This window comes from Chelonoidis abingdonii, chromosome 5 (assembly GCF_003597395.2).
Source record: "Chelonoidis abingdonii isolate Lonesome George chromosome 5, CheloAbing_2.0, whole genome shotgun sequence".
Taxonomy (NCBI): domain Eukaryota; kingdom Metazoa; phylum Chordata; order Testudines; family Testudinidae; genus Chelonoidis; species Chelonoidis abingdonii.
Window position 1 is genome coordinate 131729590 of NC_133773.1, and position 23603 is coordinate 131753192.

The following is a 23603-nucleotide window of genomic DNA, read 5'->3' on the forward strand; positions in this document are numbered from 1 at the left end:
TCCTATTACCCCCTACCCCCGTCCCGATTTTTCACGCTTGCTGCCTGGTCACCCTAGCTGGAGGTGAGATAATCTCACTGAAAGGCCCTCAGCTCTGGAATTCTACCCTCTGCTTGTATGATAAGACCCAATATTCAGGGGATGCTGCAAAGATCCATGGAATGCATAAGAGTGCTAAGGGATGTCTCAGAGGGATTAGGGTTCAGTGGTAGCCGTGTTAGTCTGTATCAGCAAAAAAAAAAACCAAGGAGTTCTTGTGGCACCTAAGAGACTAACAAATTTTTTGGGGCATAAGCTTTTGTGGGCTAGAACCTCTGACGAAGTGGGTTCTAGCCCATGAAAGCTTATGCCCAAATAAGTGTTAGTCTCTAAGGTGCCACAAGGACTTCTCTTTTTTTTCCAGAGGAGTTACAATCACTTTCTGGAGTGGTGGAATCCTTCCTGGACTTGTGGCTAAATCAGCTAGCTGGCAATGGGTCAGCTGGTGGTCATTCAATTAATGTGTATTAGTTTTGTCTTTAACGAAGTTTGACAACCCAGCATCAGAAATCTAAACACACAAACACTTAGGTCCAACAGTAGCTAAAGTCATTCAAGTTTTACCTTGGAAAGGGCAGCAGGACTGGACTTATACATGGTTCCTGCACAATACTGTGGGTACAGGGACTCAGACTACTGCATCCACAGAGTATTCGCTGCACGCATACCACAGGTGTATCACCTGTTTCTCCACGTGTATCTGCGCATTTTATGCACACAGTTATTAGCAATATGATTTGCACTGCAGTAGGGCCCAGAGGCCCCCAATCAGAGATCAAGTCTTCTCTGCGGTAGGAACTGCACGTACATATTATACCAAAAGACAGTCCCTGCCTGAAAGAGCTTTCAACCTAACCCCTTGGTGCCCACAAATACAAGTGCTATGGGTACAACCTGGGAGGCCTTGTTTATTTTTTTTTTAAACGAAAAGTTTAGCCATATGAGTCTTATTTTTGCTAGGCATAACTGTCCCAATAAAGCACAGTAGCTGTGTAAGGAATACAGGTTCTATGACCGATAACAGATTGCCCCAAAGATCTTACAATCATTTGGTTCTGTCTAAACAGCACCTAGCACAATAAATGCTCACCAAAAGCTCCAGTGGTGCGATAAAATCCCCAGTGATGGACATAAACTGAATATCCAGCCAGCCCACCTTATGAACCTAGCTAGAGATCGCTGTGGGTGGCGCTTGACCGGCAAGGAAGACATGTCCCTTTGGGATTTGCCATGATCATTATGATAGCACGGTATGGTCCCAATCTATGACTGGAGTTCCTAGGCATTATCACAGTAAAACATTAATAACAATGGTGCCATAATCTGTCTCCCACTATATGAACTGAGGCTTTGCTTACTTGCTGACCATTGACCCAAGAGCTGCATAAAGTCTCTACATCCTGATTTGAGGACTTCAGTAACTCAGCCAGAGGTTATTGGTCTATTACAGGAGCGGGTGGGTGAGGTTCTGTGACCCGCAATGTTCAGGAGGTCAGACAGATGACCATCATGGTCCTTTCTGGTTTTAAAGTCTGCGAGTTGTATCAAATATTTCAAAAGTTCCTTCGTTTTGGCCTTCATGTCTCTCTATCAGAGCTGGTGGGAACATTTTAAGTGAAATAAAATGTTATCAAAATATGCTGCTTCATAAGCTGAAACATATCAATACTTCTCCATGAAATCAGTTGGAACAAGCTTTCATGGTGGGGTGGAGGAGACCCCTGCTCTGTCTGATTCAGAGTAATCTGGGATGAAAAACTCTGCTCTAAACCAGGCAGAGCTGGGACTTGAGTCTAGGGTCTACACTGAAAAGTTAGGTCAACCCAGCTATCTCACTCAGGGGTATGAAAAATCCACATCCCTGAGTGACGTCATTGAGCCAGCGAACCTCTGGGTGCAGACAACATCAGGTCGATGGAAGAATTCTTCCATTGATCAGCTTCTGCCTTTCAGGGAGGCGGATTATCTACAGGGATGGTAGAACCCTTCCTGTTGCTGCAGTGAGTGTCTACTGAAGCGCTGTATCTGCGCTGCTGTAGCGTTTTAGGTGTAGACATAGCCTAGGTTTCTCACATATCAAGCCGGTGCCCTAACCACCGAGCCATACACACACACACCTCCCACAATATTCCATTTCCATGAAAATGTTCAAGTGTGTAATGAAAACAGATTTTGAAACCTCAAAAGTTGCTGCAACATGGACATGTACTGGTCCAGTCAGTTCTCGTCTCTATCCCATAGCAGAACAACATTCAGGTTTGAATGGTATCAGAAGATGGCTCTGTTACAAGTTGTTAAGGCTGGCAGACTTACACAGCACAAAGCTCCTTCATTTACTGCGCTGCATTTTTCACCGTCCTCGTGTAGATTATTGTATTTTTAGCTTTTCAGATTGTATCTGTGTATTTATTAAACCTTTATGAAGACAAAATAGTCCTACACCTCTGAAACTATATGAACAAAAAGGTACACATCAAAATACCAATAAAATTTCATTCAGACTGTTCTCCCCAGCTGATACTTTAATCAGTTTCTGCTAATCAAAATGTTCTCTTCTTATTCTGTATTGCAGGTTATTTAACTCAACATTTTTCTCATTAGAAGATCTAAACTGTTTTAATTCCATACAAACAAACCCTAAACAATGTTTTTTTTAATCTACTAAAATATTTTAATGGGCTGTATCTGAAAGGATCTAATGAATTTTGACAGATTATAAAAAATGTTTTATTGCACTGCTGGCACTGGGGTAATCAAAACAATTTGGGCCCAGATTCTGATCTCACTTACACTCATGTAAATCCAGAGTAACTCACATGACATTTGTTACTCTGGATTTACACCAAAGGGAGCTAAGAATCTACCCTTCTGTTTTTAAACCACCAGACAACAGGGGAACACAGAGAGTGAGGGCTCTTGGGTGCATGAATACGGTTCTTGTTTAAATCAATGGAAGCCATACATGAACAAGGTCAGAATTTGCTCACACAACTGTCTTACAGTCCCATACAAATATGCATCCTTCACAAATCCCTTAAAAATATTGTTAATACTAGCCTGTGCCTTTAGTTTTTTTCACCTACTGGCTCTGTTCCCCTGGAAAAATATCTTCACCCACAAAAGATATATTGTACAGGTTGTTTTCCATACTATGAAGCAGCATCACTAGTCAAAGGTCCTCACAGAAATGAACGTGGAAGAGAACAGTCCCTCTTTATCTGGCTCTGGCAAGTATATTGCGTTCTCTTCTGGCCACCTTGATACCGGAGAGCTGTCAACAAACCAGAGGCAATGCCATGGAGAATAAGAGAGATCTCCATCTTCACTGGCTGCTGAACAACATTTAAACTGGGACTAAATCACCCCCCATCCACAGGGGAAATAATCCATAAAAGGGCTAGGAAAAGCCATGAGTTTTAACTTGCTATTCCCCAGCCCACATGACAGCACAGCTCCCTCAGAACCTATGTTCCCAATGGTTCACCCCAAAGCCCCTTCTGCCAATCCAAGAGTGCTTCAATATTCAAAGAAGGGAAAACATACCTTAGCCTGCAGAAGTCCAACAGGTTTCCAGGCAGAGGACACGAACAGCAGTAATCATCCCTTAGCTTCACCCCAGCCTCATCCCACAACCACAAAGCTCTTAGAATCATAGACTTTAAGGTCAGAAGAGACCATTATGACCTTCTAGTCTGACCTCCTGCACAACGCAGGCAACAGAATCTCACCCACCCACTCCTGTATCAAACCTATGTCAGAGCCACTGAAGTCCTCAAATCATGGTTTAAAGACATCAAGGTGCAGAGAATCTTCCAGCAAGGGTCTGAAGATGCCAGGCAAAAGAGGAACATTGCTGCTTAGACTTGCCTCTCTTTTTGACAAAACGTGGCCCGTTCCCATGCGCAGACTTTCCACTTTGCCCTTTTCCAGGGGTCCCTGGTGTAGAACGGTGTTCATGATTGGGGCCAGACAGCACTATGGAAACCAGGTGCAAGACGAGAGCAAGGCAACAACTCAGAGAGGAGAGGATGCTCTTTGTTCTACAAGTTTTAGAAGGTTGGGAAGAGCCAGGAAGGAGAGGAATTGCTTAGACTGGCTCATGGTGCAGAAAAAGGAGCAACAGTATGGAGCTGTGTAGGGCAACATTTAGAAAAGCAGGAAAAAATGTCCTAACAGTGGGGTTGGAAACTGGATGGTTTGAGTCTCCCAGTGGAAATAGGTGGAAGATCCACTACTTGCGTCATTTAAAACTAGACTTGGACAAAGAGCCTAATACAACAGGGCACGAGGCAGCATTAGCAGAGGACGGACCAAATTACCTCAGAAACAAATCTTCTCCATCTCCAATTTCTGTGAGCCAATTTCTGCCTCTGGATCCCTGTGTAACTCCTACTGATTTCAATGGGAGCCCCATGAAGACCTAACAGCCCAAATCTGGCCTTTAGAGTCTATGGGTTACTCCTTCTCTGCAGCGCCATGGTCACATTCAACAGAGCGCAGGTCTAACCCCACCAACAGAAGGGCCTGATCCTATAAGGTGCTTAAATTGATTGGAGTCAAGCCGGTACAGCATCTTGCAGGCCCGGGGCAGACTGCAAACCCCATACTCCCACTGGTGAGTAGTTACTTCCAGGAGTAGAGTTAGTGCAACTACACATGAGTAACTGCTTGCCACAATCTGCCCCGTATTAGGAAAGAGAGGAGCATCCAGTCTGTGAACCACAGTGCTTTGCATTTCCCAGCTAATAGGGATAAATCAGAGAGACATTGTTCCGGCATTGTCTATGAGGCAGGTGTACTACAGCAATTAAGAGCAGTAGCCGACCACATATAACTGCACCTTTTAATCTTGACTCATCCTCAACAGGAAATATTTCTGGGTTCAATTACCAGTATTTTTCCCCCTACACTGCCAGCACCAAGCACTTTGCCAGACCAGGAAGCATCAGGTCACTTCTCCCATGAGATCTCACAACTATTATTTATGCTTGGAAATTAGATTAGAAATCACAACAAAAGCTTTGAATGGCGGTAGATCTCAAACTTGGCAGAGTTTATGCCAAGACCATTCCCCACCACAACCCCTAAATCAACTTCCGCTGAGAACAATGCTTGCAGTTTGTGTCTACAAAAGATTGATTTTTTTTTTTTAAACAGCTCACGCTGCATGTACCTTCAAGGGGCAGCAGCTACTTTAAACTGATGATTTCTTCGGGTTTCTGTGAATAGAAGGCTGCATTCCATAATCAGGGTATTGTTCTCTCTAAATGGACCCAGACTCCGTAAACATGCTCCTTAGCACAGCCCTGGGAGGGTGAACGGGTGAGTGAGTGAGTGTGTGTGTGTGCATGCACAGAATGTGTCTTGTTTTAAAAACAGTAAATTATGTTAATTCATTTCCTCTGGCCAAACACTGGTAATAAACTTGGGGAAAGGAGGAAGAAAAAGTAAACAAGAGTCAATTACAAGAAGGTGAGGAGGGGGTAAATGAACAACTCAACCAAATGTCTTTTAGAAAAGGACATTTATTTTACGGCTCAGATGTGTTGCACACAGCTTTCCTTAATCCCGATGGAGGTATAAATGCAACCGTAACAATGTTGGTTGTGCGACTTCATAGCCAGCCTGTTTTTTCACATTAGATCTTGGAAGCTAAGGAATCAGACTCCATTGTGCCAGGGTTTGCTGTTATTCCATTCTGGGGCTTTTCTCCACATGCGATTTGAGCATTCCCGTTACTGAAACCAATATGGACAGTCAGCCGATTTGTAATTTTCTAACAGGAAAATTATTTCACTAAGCAAACTACCATGCTCTGACTCAAAACTCTGATGAGCACAGTTTGAAAACAGGGCCGCATACTGTTCTGGGAATTAACTTGCTTGACCCCTAGTTTATAATGGCATTCAAATAATCTGCAAGTCAGACTAAGTTGAAAAACTCTTAGAAGACCACACTGAAAGAATTTACTGGATTTACTGGCTTCTCTAGGATAAAAGAAAATAAGCCTCAAACTCCACTTAGCTAGTCTTCAGAGCTGAGTTTTCTCTCCTGACTTCAGGGATGCTGGAACAGTTCTTATAGGGGGCTGCTGAAGGTAGAAACCATGTGTTATTACTACTTCAAGCCAGAAGCTACGGCAGCACCCTTAGTTCCAGCACCTATGCCTGACTTTATCTAGAAGGAGAGCACTATACATGGTGGGTTCTCCCAGAAATTCTCACTAAGTGAGAATAAGCATCATATATCTATAGGCCAAATCTTGTGGGCTGATTATATCCCCCTTGCTCATGTTGACTTTTTTCTTCATTGGGACAATTTAGGGAACAGCAATATGGACGGGGCACCTTCATTTCCTTCCTCTGAAGCATCAGAGATGACTAGGACTGGAGATGGGACATTGAAGGGGGTGAGTCAGTGTTCTGTGGTGGCACCAAGCATTCTCTCTCTCAGCTTGGCTCGCTGGATCTTGCTTAAAGGTCCAGGGTCTGACTCATCATTATGTGTGATGCTGGAAAGGAATTCTCCCTCAGGTCACATTGGCAGTGACTATAAGGGGGTTCCACCTTCCTCTGATGTGGGGCATGGGTCGCTTGCCGGGTTCATCTGGGAATCTCTCACTTAATCAATTCCCTGCCATCACAGGGGCCTCGGCCACTTGTGCACCTAGGTCATTCCTGCTCTCTCTGCCTGTGGCACACAACCATTTAGTCTCCTGGGGGCCGTAATACTTCGGTCTAATTTTGGTTGTTGGGTTTAGTGTATGGGTGCTGGGTGGAGTTGATGGACTGTGATATGCAAGAGATCAGACAGGATGATCCGGTGGTCCCTTCTGGCCATAAACTCTATGACTGATTCTGACCCATATGAGCAGTGCAGTTGATCTGAATAGCACTACTCATAGGAATAAGAGTGGCAGATCAAACTCCAAAGTTACCATCCCTATTGCTACTTCACTGGTTGCCAGAAAGTGATACAGCTGACACAGGGACTCAGGCACAACCAGAATTTTCCTAAGGAGGGGTCCCAGAACTCTCCCTTCCCGGCCCTCCCTCCAGCCCCACACACTCCCCCGAGCACTCCCATGTGCCCACTCCTGAGCTCTCTCAGGCTGCCCCTGCATCCAGCTCCACACACACTCCCCTCCTCAGCCAGCTCCAAGCTCTCCCCACTGCCCCAGCCTAGGATATCTATCCTCCTCCCAGTCCCACGCTCTGCCTCTACCACTTCCCCATACCCAGGCCTGAGGTGTCTCATGCTGTCTCGGCACCCAGTCCAATGCTCTGCTCCCCACACTCTCCATACCCGGCTCCAAACTCTCCCCACCCCACCCCCAGCCCTGAACTCTTACCCAAAGTTGGTCAGACAGAAGAGCACCATCCCCACCAGGGGCCAAGCAGTTCTGTGAGCCACAGGCCTCATCCTACTTCTGTATCTTTGCTTCCCCAGGAAGCATCAACAGCCTGGATCCAATCTTCCCACCCTTCTGGGTACTGGGAGTTCCTGGTGCCCCTTGCTCTGTCTCCCCCTCGGGGCTGGGCTACCTAGTGCCAATGGGAAAGTGGTGTTGTGACCTTGCGTATGGGGTGACACCGCCACTCTAATCTGGTCCAGTTGGACCTTCATCACGACAGAGGGGCAGCCAGGCCAAATTTCTAGCTCCGGTCTAGGGAGGAGTAGGGGGTCTGGGCCCTCTGTCCCATCCCCACACTGCACCCAATCATAGGGAGATTTGTATGATTTCAGCACCAGGCACAGTTCTGCATGCAGTGCTAAAGCAACACTCCCACTGACTGAAGACATGAGAAGTGGGACCCTGATCTCAATTCTGGTTTATGTTGTATTAGGGCCTAGGAGTTTTGCCTGAATGAAGCAGGCAGGATCAGGCCCTCATGTGGTCATTCGTCATGAAGGTAAGATATCTAAGAATTCCCATATTGTCCTTTCCCGTGCAGCTAAGTGTCGCAGCTTCCTACTCAGATTTGAAGCTTAGCGTTCATAAACTGAGAAGCTAGCATGAACCTTCTAAGCTTAATTACCAGCATAGATCTGATATCGCTGCCACCAGCCAGGAATTTCCAGGGCCTGACTCCCTCGGGTCTCCCCAAAACGTTCCCTGGGGGACCCCCAAGACCCAAATGCCCTGAGTCTTACAACAAAAGGAAATAACCTCCCCCCTTTGTCTTCTCTTTACTTCCTCCCCAGGCTTCCCCTCTGTGGGTTATCCTGAAAGATTACTGTACTTAAACACCTTGAATTACAAAACAGAGAGGGCAATTTACCTTCCCCCCTCCTTCTTCCCCTGAGGCTGCACAGATTCACCCTCCGTAAATCTAACACAAAGAGAATTTCCCTTCCCTTCGTTCCTTAGCCTACCCAGAGAAAACTCAAACAGGTCTTAAAAAGAAAGCTTTATTTAAAAAGAAAGAAAAACACATAAACATAGTCTCTGTATCAAGTTGACAATACAGGGTCAATTGCTTAAAAGAAAAAATGAATAAACAACCTTATTGAAAAAGAAATACAATTTAAACATTCCAGCAACTACACACATGTAAATACAAAAAAAAAAACCCAATAAAAGCCTATTGTCTTATACCTGTACTTACAACTGGGAAACAGAAGATTAGAAGCTTGAAGATAGAAAGATCCCTCTCATAGCTGAGAGACAGACAAAAGACACAGACCCAAACACTCCCTCCCTGAGCTTTGAAAAATCCAGTTTCCTGATTGGTCCTCTGGTCAGGTGTTTGGCTCCCTTTATTAACCCTTTACAGGTGAAAGAAACATTAACCCTTAGCTATCTGTTTATGACACTAAGACAACATGTCCCATGTTGACTCTATGATTCATTTGTCTCTATCTGTAGCAAGAAAAAGATAGATGGTGAACATGTGACCCAAACATGCAGTAGGTGCCAGATTAAAAAAAAATACACTAATTACAATTCACTTATCCTAAACCCATTTCCACGCATATGCAGATGAACTCATAATGGGTTTATTACTCCCAGTCAAATCAAAATACATCAGGAAACAAACCGAGCAGAAAACCCCACTCTAATCCTTGATGAAATTAGCATGGACTATATTGTGTTTCTGATTGACTGTGAATATAAATAGGAATAATGGAGTCAATCAGCCAGGACCTATTACAATAGTTTTACATTAACTCCCGTATATCACACTGCCCTTTCCCACTGCTTGACACCAAACAGTGGAAATCTGAAATGCAGCCTACACTTTTAGGGCCCAGTTCTGCTCTCCAGTAGCAACATAAGACCAAAGTCTACTCACAGCTCCACAGGTACAACTCTCATTGAATCCAAAGAGAGCTGACAGCAGAATCTGGCCCACAAATATTAAAGATGGAAAGACCTATTAGAGCAGAAGGCTCCAACACCACATTCCACAGACCACGGTAGTTTTCAAAAGATTTGGTGGTGGTTTATGGCTGTCTGTTCACATGGTGCTGGCTCGCCTCCTAGCTTCCAGTTGCTAAACTACATTCAAACGCATTGGACACTTCCTAATACTTTTCCGAGTAAGCAGCTGCTGCAGTAGCCACTGGGATCTTGTGTGATCCATGGACAGGAGGTCCGATCAGTGCAGAATGGGAGGGCACAGGGCCCACGAGCCAACCTATTGAGAGCTGATGTCACCTGTGAAAAAAGTCTGAACTCCTGTGTTACATCAGCCAGTTCATGCCAAGCCAGGAATCTCCCTTCCAGTACATCTATCAGAGCTTTGCCAAGTCCAGTTTTAAGTCTCAAGCAACGGAGGGTCTACCACTCCCTCCATGCACTGTTCCACAGTATGGTACCCCTCATTGTCAGGAAGTTACTTCTGTTATTAAATATTTTAATATTACTAATTCCACTCCCCTTTTGTTGTTCTCACAGTCCAAATGCTTGTAGACTTATGTCCCCTCTTAGTCACTGCTTAACCAAATCATTCATATTTAGCTCTCTTAACCTTTCCTCTTAAATCAATTCCTCGAGCCCCTGATATTTGTGTACACAGTCCAAAATTGCACCGACTTTTAATTTTCCAGCCTGACTGCATTATCAACTCATGTCTAATGTGCTGTCCACTCTCACTACTGGAACTCTTTCAGCATTATGCCTCACCAGGTTTTTCCACCCACTGCAAATGTGCATTTTTAATTATTTTCCCCCACGTGAATGAGACTGAGATTCAAAATGAGTAAGAGCAGTTATTTTTCACCCAATGTCTTATCTCTTTAAGTCCCTTCAGACTATTTCTCTGTCAAATAGGAATTGTGAATGTGAATCTGAAGGCAGAATTGGGCCATTTCTGCTCAAAGAAAACTGGGCCACAGGCATGGACTGATTTACCATGATGAATGTCTCTTTTAGCTATTGTGTACACATCAGCCTTAGCTTCAATTTCACTGAAATGTCAGACTAATCAGCAAACCATCCAGAAATACTAATCACTTTGGAAAAGCGACACCAAAAGAAAAGTCAATGCAAATACAAAGAGAGCAGTGATTGTCTAAAAACTGGCTAGGTAGGGACTACTGATAAAAACAATTCTTGCCCCCAAACCCAAAGTGGTGGATTGTGTAATATACAACCTAGCCCATATTGAGGAGGTATGGACCACTCCAGGAAATAGTACATTTGTGTAGATTAGGAAAAGAGGTCAAGATTATCTAAAATGTGTTATATAATCCCATTCTAACAATGACCTTCTCCCTCATGTAGATGCAGGGTACCTTGCTTTATCTAATCAAGGTCAACCCTGTCTCCCCCTTTTTCCTAATCTAGGTAAACCCATTAATTGTGCCCCAAAAAGGCACAACTTCACCCCCAGCTCTCTAACGTGCAGGGGAACAGTGCAGCCTATTTCCTGTAGTGTGGCTGGCCAGCTCTGTGGACCAGTGTGGCTTGGTCATGGCCCCGCCCCCTCCTCCCTCTGATTTGCACCTTTCTTCCCGATTCACCCAGCACACCCACCTGGCCTTTACCTGTGTCTAGATATGGGAAAGCTTCGAAGTCATTCAGGGCAGTAGTAACACATTTGCCATTGTGACCAACAAGCCACCATGACAAGAATTTTGTACAGGGTCATTCCTACAGGGTATTTAGGGGCTATTCACAGGCAACTGACGTCTATCCACGTAGATAACAATACACCATGTGGGTAGTATACTGGAACATGGGTGAAAAAGAGACACCACTAATAGTTGTGAATGGGTTACGTCCATACCTTCGCTTCAACAGAGTTCACACAAACTGAGTTAGTCTGAAGGCTAACCCCTCTCCTGGGATTTGGTCTTACTGAGGACTCAAGAACAAGAATACATCGTAACCCAGCATCAGCTTTCTCTCTGAATTTGACTGTCCCTTGGACTTCCCTCCAGGACTCCCTGTCCCTACCTCCCTTATATACTGGGTGGAGTTAAACTCACACCTGGCATCATGAGTCAACAGAACTTCAGAATCTCTATGCATGGCTCCAACACTTGCTGGCAGGGCAAGCCAATGGAAGAACCCTATTCTGGTTCATATATCATCAACAGAATTGTTAACCAACCTTCGCCTCTGTCTCTTTTGCAATTCTTTCCACTGACTTCAATGGGTGTTGCACCAGGCTTTTATAACAGTTAGGTCATGATTACTGGAGATGTTGCACAAGTCTGAAAGAACCCAGCTTGAATTTCCGCTCCCAAACTGAGCCTGCAGGATTGATACTCAGTTAAAACCATTTTCTCACTTGTCTACCGAGCAATACTCAATTTGAAATTCACTAATGCCATGTAAACAGAGGCACTTTTCAGAGCAGTTGAAAGCTGAGTCTACCTGAATGGATAAGTAATGGAAAGAATGTGAACCAAGGATCACAGACCAAGTACTAGTTCACCAGAATTCTCACAGCAGTCAATTCACTGGGCACATACGAGCAACCTGGTCAAGGAAAATATGAATCAACTTGAACAACAGTCAAATATAACAGAGAACTTTAAAGAAAAAACCTGTGGCGGGCAGACAAATGCAGAAATACAGAATTTTTTTTTTAATTTAACGTGCATAAATACTGACAGCTCCAACAATACTCACCAAAGTCAACAGAACCCAAAAGGCATCTAGTTTATGACACTTCTTGCTTTACTCACTTCTCAATCACTTGACAGGATACCCAAGATTGTGTAACTCTTTTATGAAATAAATTTACCAGGCACAAAGAGAAATTATTTTGTTTCCTGCCAAGATAGAAACCGCTCTTACTTCAAGAACTATTCAGGAGGGGCTGAGGGTGCAGAAATCAAGAGAAACATTAGTCCTCTCCAAGACATCTCTGGTCCCAATTTACATTTTTCTACCCTTAGTGCAGCTGAAAATTAAGTTTGAACACTTAATGGCAGAAGTAGCCTGGAGTTATTGGCAGGATTTCTTCCTGAAAATTGGAGTGGTTTTGATGAAATAAAAATGTTAGGTTATTCACAGCACTGCTGGATACTGCAATACAATGCAGAGACTGTGTAATCAGGGCAACTAACCAAACTCCAAGCACCTGATGTTTATTTGACTCGAAAGGGGAAAATCAGAGAGATGCGAACAAATTCCATGGCAAACGGCATACGTTAGCTTGTTAAATAATCCTGCACAACAGTATCCAGCCCCCTTTGCACCCAGCAACACTCCCCTCAGAGTGACACTCGTTCCTCTTTGCAGTCTTCTTAAAGCCGCATTGCTTCCCCTGCCCAGACAAGAAGAGGAGCTCTGCATAAGCTCAAAAGCTTGTCTCTTTCTCCGCAGAAGCTGGTCCAATAAAAGATATCACCTCACTCATCTCATCACTTACTCTTCTGGAATAAAACCCCCACAGGCTGACCTGAAGTTAAAGCAATGAATGTCCAAGTTGCTTTCAGTCCCATGGCACCTACTACATCATTCTTAGCCTTCCAGCCCACCAAAGCTAGCAACAGGCAGCGAACGGTGCATCTTCTGGGAAAAGAAATGCAGCGCTAGCTGGAGTTTCTCTCCCCACGTACAAATATACTACAGCACACATCAGCAATCCCAAACCCTGTACTCATACTGCTGTAAAATGGAGCTATATGCTGTAATAAAGCAGTGGATTTGTGTAAGTGTCAGCATCACAATTAATTTGCATAGGACAGTTCTTTAAGGGCCAGATCCAAAGCCCATGATGTCATTGGGAGTCTTTCCATTGACTTCCATGGGCTCTGGATCTGGCCTTTATAAGTTAAAACAGACATGTTGTATCTAACTTAGGCATTTCTAACATTCCCATTACAACAGCATCCTGGCCTAAAGACCTGATCCTGCAAGTATCTCTTTAACTTCAATGGGGCTACTCATGTGAGTAAGGGCTACAGAAGCAGATTCAATAGGTGCTTGTAATGGACTCTCCTCCTTACCACTCTTACAATCAGCTTCTTTATGATTATATTCTTTTTAATTCCCTTTTATGAACAAAAACTTTCAACCTCTGTACAACAAAACAGGACAGATCCTGGGTTACACGGCCAGCTTCACAAAAGAAAAGAAACATAAATACAAATGAAAATATTCAAAACAAGATCAAATACATTTCGGCACAACTGCCCCACTAGAAAGCACAGAAGGAGGTCATACAAATGACAAACTCTGAAGAGTGAAATAAAATGAACAGGTTAATTAAAGCCGGGGGAGGAAGCGTGTTTCCACTGACTACTGCAATATTTGGATTAATCTGAAAGCAGACCTTTTGAACAGGATAATTTTACAAGTCACTGCAGACCCAAGTAGGAGTTTCACATCTTTGGAAAAAAAGAAAGCTGCATTGATACTACTCAAACTGAATAAATACAGCAATGACTTCAGATTTTTTTTTTTCCAAAGCAGGCAAAAGATGACCTTTGTGTCATTTATTTTTTCCTTAGGTGGAAATGATTTACCTCTTCCAGGAGTTAACACAAAATATGTAACAAAAAAGTGAATATCTCTACTTGCCATACTCCATAGCAACTACTCTATACACACATCTGCTTTAGTATGTTCAGGGTTTATTACACTGTGCAAGCTGACTACTTGGAAAAGGTCAAATCCTCAGCTGATGTAAATCAGCTCCCCAGGGCCAATTTACACCCCCCCAAAAAAGCTAGATCCCTACTTGCTAAACTCATTACAGAGCTCTCACACCTTTAAAAGGAGGCACTCGTTAATTAGCACGTGCTACTTACTCAACATTTGTCTTTCTGGAAGAAAGAATTATACTGGAAATGTTGGAAAATAATCCCAAGGCATAGTGAAATTACTTTTATGCATAAACAGCAAACTTTAAAATTTACTTTCTGCATCACAAGAATGACAGAACTTTTTTTTTTTTCTCTAAAGGAAGGTCCAAGCAGCTAAACAGCATGCACAGTGTGGAACCAAACTTAAAAAAATGGGAACTTTAACTCTAACTTAAAAAAAACGTTAACATGTTGGAGTGATTTTCTGAGTTCCATAATAAATAAATAAAATAATAATGAAATAATAATAATAAATCAATGCTTATCTTCCAGTCTGACACACTTTGTATTCCATATTTACACTGAGCGACAATTTTAACCACCACCAGAAGGACTAGGAATTTAGGTTTGAAAAATAATCAGGGTTCCCTCCGATTATCAGGGATATATAATAGGTAGGCATAGGCTATGCTGTCAGACTATTCTTACGCCGATAGACCTGATCCAAAGCCAACCGAAGTCAATCAAAAAACTCCCTTTGACGTCAATGGGATCCGAAGCAGGTCCTATATGCTTTTCTTTCCCATTAGAAAGAAAAAGAAAGATGTCCAAATAATAATCAAGTCTAAGACGAACCATGGTATAGTGGTCTTTTTACAACAGAAGGCAACTGTTGTCCTGTTTATTATTTATATCATCAGCATTAACTACTATTCACTCTTATAAATCATTACATTTATAGAACTTAATGGTAAAGATATTGCCCGGTATTAAGAACCATCTCCGTGAAAAGAAAAAACCATCAAGCATTCAAGACCCATATTTCCAACATTTAAAAGAACAAGTGTCAAATACAGACATGTGATAAATATCTGTGCCAGCATAGTGAATTCTGAGGTTGCCGTAGTTAAATTGCACAAGTAGTGAACTTATTGTAAGTCAAGCATCAGTCAGAGTCCAGTTATGTTTTAAAATCATGTATCACGGGAAAAAAACAAAAGTTATAGCAATATGCCCCCATGCACAGAAAATAAAACTGATGTCCAAACTTGTTAGTTTCGATAAGAATATCAGTTTACTGGCCAAAGGAAGGGCTGTTACTGCTCTTACCAAAAACTTCTAAACATACCATATGAAATCGTGCTTAAACTACTGTAGCAAGCCAAGTGTACCCTTGTGTTACCATATACGGTAACCCAGGCGAATACGATGGCAACTTGACAGATTTGGAACAAATATTGCGCTGTGTCTCACTCGGATACCATAAGCAGGAAAATATCAGATTGTATTACCTGTATCCAACCAGTGGTGTGCAGAAGCAGGAGCACACTGCGACAGTTCATTTCGTTAAAGGTTAGTAACACAGGGCAGCATTCGCTCCTGGGGAAGAGAGCCCACATAAGACTCTCAGGCACCAGTTATCCCCATCACAGGGGTTGCACGGGGCGCATAAGATGGAGCAGCTGCAAAGAGGTGCCGGTATACCACGTTGCACCCTCATAAGTAGGCACAGAACGTCACAGAGGGGACAGGATATGGGGTGGCTGAAAGCAGGAGCAAGGGGGGGCTGTATTAGCACAGGTCCAGGAGGATAACACGAGCACAACTGGTGCAAATCGTTGAGGCTGCTATTCTATACCTTGCCCTTAGCCTGGGGGTTAGATTTTGTCTCTCCAACCCCTCCACATTCTGCCTGCACAGAACCTGAATGCTCAAGCTACATGCACAGAAGAGTGGGTTTCACACACAAGGAGCACTCCTGTACTACCGTTAGCCCAAAAGAGGAGGGACAGACGAAGGGCTTGTCTGCACTTGGAAATACACTGAAATAGCTATTCCAAAACTATGATTCCCGTGACAATTTTAAAGTGAATAATGACACCAGAATGGGAAAGAATTTAGGTTTAAAAAATAACCAAGGGTCTCTCAGATAAGCAAGACTATAGTAGGTAGGCATTCTCTATACATGCCCTTAGCTAAAACCTTTAACTTTAGATCCCTGAAAGCACAGGTTCAAACTCTACCTAGGGAGGGCTGGCCTTTCATACTGCCAAGCAGACAACTTAAGTTTCATGCGTTCACTCTGCAAGGACTCTTTTGTATGAGCCCTTAAAAACTGAGATGGTCCCTACTCTTTATGGAAATTAAAAATCCTATAGCACCTTCCCTAAGAGTTCAGGTTTACCCTGGTTTCTTTAGCCAAACCTTCCCCTCTCCTGGCGTGTACTGCATGTCAGCTGGCTGCCATCCTCCACCGCAGAAATGTCTGTATTTCAATAGTTCAGGAAGGATGCACAGCCAGCTCCTGCAGCTGTGATGCTAGCAAAACCCCCAGATTAGTTAGAATAAAGACTGCAGGATAAGGTCACAGGCACAAAATCCTTTGGGATTCTTCACCAGGAAAGGTGCCATCTGAACACAGAGTAAAAGGATATAATGTAAAGTTTAATGGAACATTAAGATCACAGCTAAGAGCTCAAAAGCCAGGAAATACCTGTCAGAGTTGCACGAGCAGCCTTAACTCTGCCCTCTTGTGCAAACGCATTATGATCCCAGGACTTAATTCCATGATCACACAGCATGCAATGTGGAATCATGGAATTAGCACTGTAGCACCATTACGTGTCATGAGACGTTTAAAGTAAGTTAACCTAAATCTTCGAGCTTGGATGCCAAAATGTAGGCACTTCATTCCACATCCAGAGGTGATGAGTGTTCGCCATTCCCACCAGCAGGCACCCATTTAACATACAGCAACCCATGTTGCAAAGTGTTGGCCATAATATGGGCTACATGCATGCAATCTACAATCAGGACACACATTAATTGCGCAGAGTTCCCTCCTATTTCAAAGAAATACCCGAAAATCCTCAATTTGAGATTCATCCACTGGATTGTCTGTAAAACCCCATGACTGAAACAGGTAATATTTATATAACTGCAGTGGTTTAACCCAGTATAAAAAAAAAATCCACAGGCATGTTACAAATAGGACACATTTCAAAAAGTCTAAACATTATCCTGGTGTGTATTAAATAAGGGAAATTTTACAGCATCAAATAAGGTTTCAGAGCTCTAGATATTTCTGTTTCTCACTTCTGTGTGTTTAAGGGCTCAATCCTGCTCCCATTTCAATCACTAGCAAAAATCCTATTGATTTTAGTGGGAGGAGAATCAGGCCTTAAATGAGTTACCTTTTTGCCTCTGCTTTTCCTGTAATGACACCTTTCCTTTTCATTTGCTCCATTTATCTCTCCCCACATCAGAAAGCAAGTGGATTATATTCTTTTTCTTTGGCCACAATACAGTAATTTACATTTTTATGCCATTTAAACAATCAGACTCTCTCTCTCACCATGTGCAGGGTGTATTTGTCTGGAGCAGTGAAGAGGTCTGTTCACCAGACAATGTAACCTTATAAAGTTTACACTATGTCTAGGTAACCTCTGAAAAAGCAAAAATATGATCTGTTCTGAAATCATGGCTGTGAATTTTTTGTTTTTTCTGTTCAAAACAATCATTCACAGCACTATGGGTCATTAAAGCTGCATACTATATTTTAAGTGCAATAAAATAATACGAGCAAGATAGACAAGGGAAAATTAAACAAGATTTAGCAATAAAGCAGTAAACACTCTACTCAAAACACTGCAGAAAACAGACAAAAGCTTTTTGCGGTATACAGCCCACTCAAGATTTCTCAGTGAACTCCACTGGGTACTCAAGTCTATTAGAATAATATACATTCATGAGGTCATCTTAATTCATACCACTCCTGTCCATTGCCTACAACTTAAAACTGGCTCTCCACTGTAAACCATGCCTGGAATTCAGACTTTCAGGTCTTAAGGCTAAACACTGTTTTCCTTTTCATTCAGCTTCCAGCAGAATCATTTTACAGTGCTTCTGCCTCCATAAAATATTTGCTTGGGAGTCAATGCCAAGAAAGAAAAACAAAAAACAGTGCACTAACCAAGCTCCAAGTTTCTATAGCAATGCTTTTTATCCCCTCTCTCACACACACACATATATTTATGGCAAGTTATGGCTTCCATAACTAATAGCAAGTTTAAATATTTAAATTGTAAACTAAGCCACACATAATCTTGTGCTGGGCATTTTTAATGGTCGCTCAGCAATTTATGCTTCTTCAACAGTGTTTGGGATTGCAGCTGGGGCAAATCTACATCCTAAATACATACAACCATTCTCATGGACCAATGCAGTCCTCTTCTTTGTGACAAGCAGAGAATCAGTTAGACAGAGAGTGGTTTATCATTCAGACTTTCCAATGCTAACGTAACAGCACTGGCAAAGGAATGTTAGACCAGTGGTTCTTAACCAGGGGTACATGTACCGTTAGGGGTGCGCAGTCTTCCAGGGGGTACATCAACTCATCTAGACATGTATGTAGCACAACAGGCTACCTAAAAAGCACTAGCAGAGTCAGTACAAACTAAATTTCATACAACGACTTGTTTATACCACTGTATATATTATGCACTGAAATGTAAGTACAATATTTATATTCCGGTTGAGTTATTTTATAATTATGTGGTAAAAATGAGAAAGTAAGCAATCTGTCAGTAATAGCGCACTGTGACACTTTTCTATTTTTAGGTCTGATTTTGTAAGCAAGAAGTTTTTAAGTGAGGTGAAATTTGGGGTACGCAAGACAAATCAGACCCCTAAAGGAGGTACAGTAGTCTGAAAAAGTTGAGAGTCGTGGTGTTAGACTAATGCTGAGGACAAGTAATGGTTCTTTCTATTCTGAACATGTAACTTCTGTTAAAATATCTTCTCATATGAAACCTCTCCTCCCTTACCTCAACTCCTAGGTCATTGTTTTTCAATCCACCACTGGTACGGTAACCTGTTTGTTGAAATCCGATCATCTACTGGAGTCCCAGTGTTAAAATATGTGCTAGCTGTTGAGAACTGTCATTTGTCTGTCACTTGGGAAGTTAATGGATTTGTTTGTTTAGTTTGCAATTGGGAATACACAGGGCAGAGTTTGGAGGGATTACAGGAGGGGAGAGGCACTCCTGATCCACAAAGGAATGCAATTGTTTTTCTTTAACCTTATACTGAAAGTTGAAAGCCAACTGTGTATTTTTACACATAAATGACAAAAGCAAAGAGCTCACCTGCAATTAACAAACTGGCCCAAAAGTGACCATCCTGCATCCCAGTTGCAATATCACGGTCAACACTGAAAAAAATGTGCCATGGGAGGAATGCATGTGTGGGAGGACAAGGGGGAAGGGAGATTCTATGCAGAATGAAATATTATAATTTGGTCTCTGAAAGGTACTATAGGGTGTTGGAAGAACATGAGCACAACTGGAGCAAAATGTAAAGGCACAAGCCACAAACCATTTCCAAGGCTGCATAAAGCTCATTTTCCTTACCTCGGGCTGAATCAGAAAACGCAATTATCCCTACAAAAAAGAGCGCAAACTGGAATTCCATTTTGAAAACTGGTTCTGTCTGTATTGTACAGATTTCTGATCTTTCAAACCTGGAGGAAGGAAAAAGAAGAGAAATGAGAATTTATAAAAAAAAAACAAAAAAAAAAACCTCTGTGTGTGAGTAGAGCAAACAAAATTTGTACCAGCAATTATAAATATTTATCATTCATTCCTTGGCATTCAGCATGTCAAACTTTGCTCTGTCCTAATCTTTTGCTCTTGCCTTATATAAATCAAACACTTTTTTGGTATCTTGTACAGAACCAGTCTTGAAGGCAAGCAAACACTAGTGAGCGGCCATAAAACAAGACTTCAGGTTGAAAATGTTTGGAGGTGCTGAAAAAGGAATCTATCCTTTCCACCCACAGAATTTAGCTTTTCTGCTTCATTGCTTCTAATGTGGGTGCTAGAGCTTTGTATATTTCCTTCAGTGCTGAATTTTTCTTCACAGCAATTCATTTCCCCAACCCTCCCTTCCTTTCAAGCAGGGCTTGTTTTGGTTTACACCAAAGGTGTGTCCTGCTGCAAGCCTGTCATTCGTACCCTTGACTATTCCTTGGCTGCTCTAATATCTGTTTTCAAAAAAAAAAAAAAAATCATCTAGGTAGATCAGGTTTACATTAATTACACTCTGTTCTCCTCCTAAAACTCTCACTCTCTAAACACTATCTGAATTCCTCCCTCTTGTAAACTCCCTGATTTAAACGCTCTGTGCCCTCAGGACATACAACAATCCATGTATAGCATCCAACAAACCAAATAATTACACATTGCCATTAGCTTACAAATTTGCACCACAAATTCTTAAGGTGGTAAAATGAAGTGTGGGGGCGGTGGTTAATACAGAATCTCTGCCCAAGGCATGAATGCACATCAACCCACCTGGGGAGTGCAGAGGGACACATGATGTACCGTCATTTCCATCTTACAGAACTGTGCTGCCAGGAAGGGGAAGGAAGCAATCCAGAAACGTTTATGTCTTGTAAAGGCAAAGTGAGGCATCTCAGAGAAAGGCTATTTTGGTTGCTGCTATTATGTTAATATATTATTTACAGCAGGGAGCCTGAGGAAGGTCAAGCCAGGAGAGGTTACAGCTCTCAGCAGAAACTGTGCTTCCCAAACCAACCTGGCAGAGCAGTCACCATCCCTTACCCTTCCAGCCCCACCATCTGGAGTCAGCCTTGGTTCAGGGCCTATGCGACCAAGCCACCCCGCACCTGATCCCATTCCCCACTAGTCAGTGAGTCCTGTAAAAGAGGGGTGCAGTTCCCAGCACTTCCCCATTCTGGTCTAGATAATACTTAGTCCTGCCTTGAGTGCAGGGGAGTGGACTAGATGACCTCTCGAGGTCCCTTCCAGTTCTGTGATTCTCTATAGCCAGCCAGAAGAAACCAGGCTTCGAACATCCAGCGTGAAACTGACCTGTCCCTTTTTCAAGTAAACCCCTCCTCTCGCCAAAGGCACCAGAGCCAGTGAGGGAGATGGAACCTGCGCCTCCCCCGGGCAGGCACACACGTGTATGGATGACTCGCGGGGTAATTACCACTCGTGTGCCTTTTCCTTTCCGGGCAGGCCAGCGAGCAGCCCCAGCGCTCGGGAGAGGAACAGAAAAGTTTCTGCATGCTGCCCACCCGTGGGAGGAGTGTAACAACACATAGGTCACACAGCCACCCCCTGCCTGCTGAGCTCTGTCACTCGTGGCTCCAACGCCGAAGACTGCCTGAAAGGCCGAAAGGTCTGATTAATCATTAACATTAATCATGACACCAGCACACTGCTGGAGCAGCCTGCCGGAGTCCTGCCTTCTGGCTGGGGCGGCTGGTCCCAGGGGGCAGGGGCACAGCGCACCGGTGCGCCCTGGCCGGCTTTAAGAGCAGATGTTAACTCACTTCTTAATTCATTAACGCCTGCCGGGCTCCCGGGCCCTTCACGGGCGTTGTTTTTAACTTCAGCCAAACACAGGGGCTTCGATCAAGTGTCCAGGTGAAGTTTCCTTATTTAATTTTCTTGGACGCTAAATAAGCCACTTACCTTCAGTTGCAGTCCGGTTACTTAACAGCGCGCTGTTTGCCCCATCACAACATATCCCTTTGAATGGCAATTCTCGAGCCAGTCCCATGTGCTGCCTCTTTTCATTTCAGCTTCATTCCTTCCGCTGGCGGGCAGGGGAGTAAATCAAACTTTGCACTTTGACAGCCCCCAGCTTTGCAAGGCAGGTAGGGCAGGCACGGAAAAGCAGGTTCCTTGGCTGAGGATTTGGTAAGTTCGTGGCTCTTTTGTTTGGTTGGTTGTTTGTTTTTTTTTAAAGGAAACTTTGAGGGTCCCTTTACCTACAAAACCTTCAGTGCGTTCATTAAAGCATCAAAGTTTCAAGCCACCATCTTTCCACCAGAAAACACTTTGCCACAAAAGGCGCTGGCAGCGCGCAGGGCTCGCAGCGATTAGCTAAGTCAGGGGAGAGAAAACTTGTATTTTCCCTGCTTTGCATGAGCTGCAGCTCCGGGTCAGGGTGCGTGTGTGAGTGAGTGAGCGGGTGGGAATCCGCCGCCCCGGCTATGACAGATCCCCCGGGATCGCAGGAGAGCTGCGCTGCAGGATGCCTGGGTGATGCCGCTCTGGGGATAGCTGAGCCGGAATCACGTTTAAGGGGTGGCGGGCGGAATTGAAGCAAAGGAACAAGCGCTAAAGCGACTTTCCCTGCAGGGCTTTGTGATTCTGGGGGAGCGCAGAGCCGTAAGGGCGGCCCGGCACCGCCCAGCTACAAACTTCTCACCAATCAAATTAATCCCTCCGCCCCTCCCTCCAGCCCACTTCAAGGCTGAGGCTCCCTTTAACCCTTTGCGGAGGAGCTGGCTGGGGCCGGTGCTGGGGCGGCTGCTAGTTCCCCGGGCACTGCAGTCCAGCCCAAGTAAGGGATCTGGCTGGCTGGCTCTTTCCTCCCCACTCAGAGCTCCACCCAGCTGCCCTCTCCATTTGCACTAACTTGAGCCTTCCTTTGGTTGCAATGTCTCTGTCTCTGTCCATGCCGAAGGGATCAGAGATGTGTGCCAGCGAGCCATTGACTCTCTCAAAAGTTGGCCAATAGAAGAGATGGCCTCGCCCACCATGTCTCTCTCGCTAATGGGACATTCACATTTTCACTCCTTCTTCGGCCTGATTGTTTCCTGTTAGGTTTGAAAGAGACGAATTAAAAAACAATCAATCTATAAGATAATTAGCCAGCCAGAGAGAGGAGTGTGCATTTAGATAGACCTGCATTGTGGTACACAAAGAGAGGCAGATCTAGAGAGAGACAGATAGTCTGTCACCATACCTATACCTCTCTCTTTCTCTACCAGAGTCCATACCTCTATCTAATTGCACACCACTCGGTCTGTCAGACAGACCATCTTGGCAACTCCTCTTGAAAGCACATAAACCTCTAAGCACCCATTGGATCATTCCAGAATGAGACTAAACAAAAAAAAAAGGGAGAGGAGGGATAAGCTCTTGTCATGTCTGTGTCATATAGTAACTGTTATTTTACTTTTAAATGCTGCTGAGTTCTAACCTCCAGTCTTACACCAAATAATTCTCTAATTCAGTATAAAATCAATCCAACAGCACTCACAAAGTGAACTAAACAATAGCCAAGGGAAAAAACAGTATCAACAGCTACGCTTTACGTACAGAGAAAGCTATTGTCGTTGTTGTTGTTATTTGTTACAAAATTTAATTTGAAATGGCCCAGCAGAGCTGTTCCTCTTGGAAGCAAATGAAAGTTTTAATACCACTCCAGTGTGAATACATAGAAGGAGGTTCCTAAACAAAAACCAAGGAGCTGTTAAAATGTCCATTTAATCTGTTTTCTGTTATTACCATTATGAAATCGCACTCATTTTTTAT

At 43.5% G+C, this 23603-nt stretch overlaps 1 protein-coding gene and 1 long non-coding RNA gene across 4 annotated transcripts in view; both read right to left on the minus strand.

The window, feature by feature from the left end:
- The window catches only part of FGFRL1 (fibroblast growth factor receptor like 1), a 239699-nt gene extending 217256 nt beyond the window's left edge, over positions 1-22443 (minus strand). For 2 of the 3 annotated variants that reach the window (XM_032798796.2, XM_032798795.2), the window contains exons 1-2: positions 21750-22443; positions 19659-19768 (exon numbers count right to left, since the gene is read on the minus strand). In XM_032798796.2, coding sequence (XP_032654687.1) covers positions 19659-19719 — 61 coding nt within the window. In that variant the 5' untranslated portion in view covers positions 19720-19768; positions 21750-22443. Of the gene's footprint in view, positions 1-19658; positions 19769-21140; positions 21167-21749 lie in introns of those variants that run through there. The other variant, XM_075066654.1, reaches the window with a different exon arrangement.
- Positions 5547-11860, minus strand: LOC116835714 (uncharacterized). The gene is made up of 2 exons (XR_012655995.1): positions 11601-11860; positions 5547-5777 (listed from the first exon to the last, which is right to left on the minus strand). It is a non-coding gene; the product is annotated as an uncharacterized LOC116835714 (long non-coding RNA).
- Positions 22444-23603: the final 1160 nt, after the last annotated feature.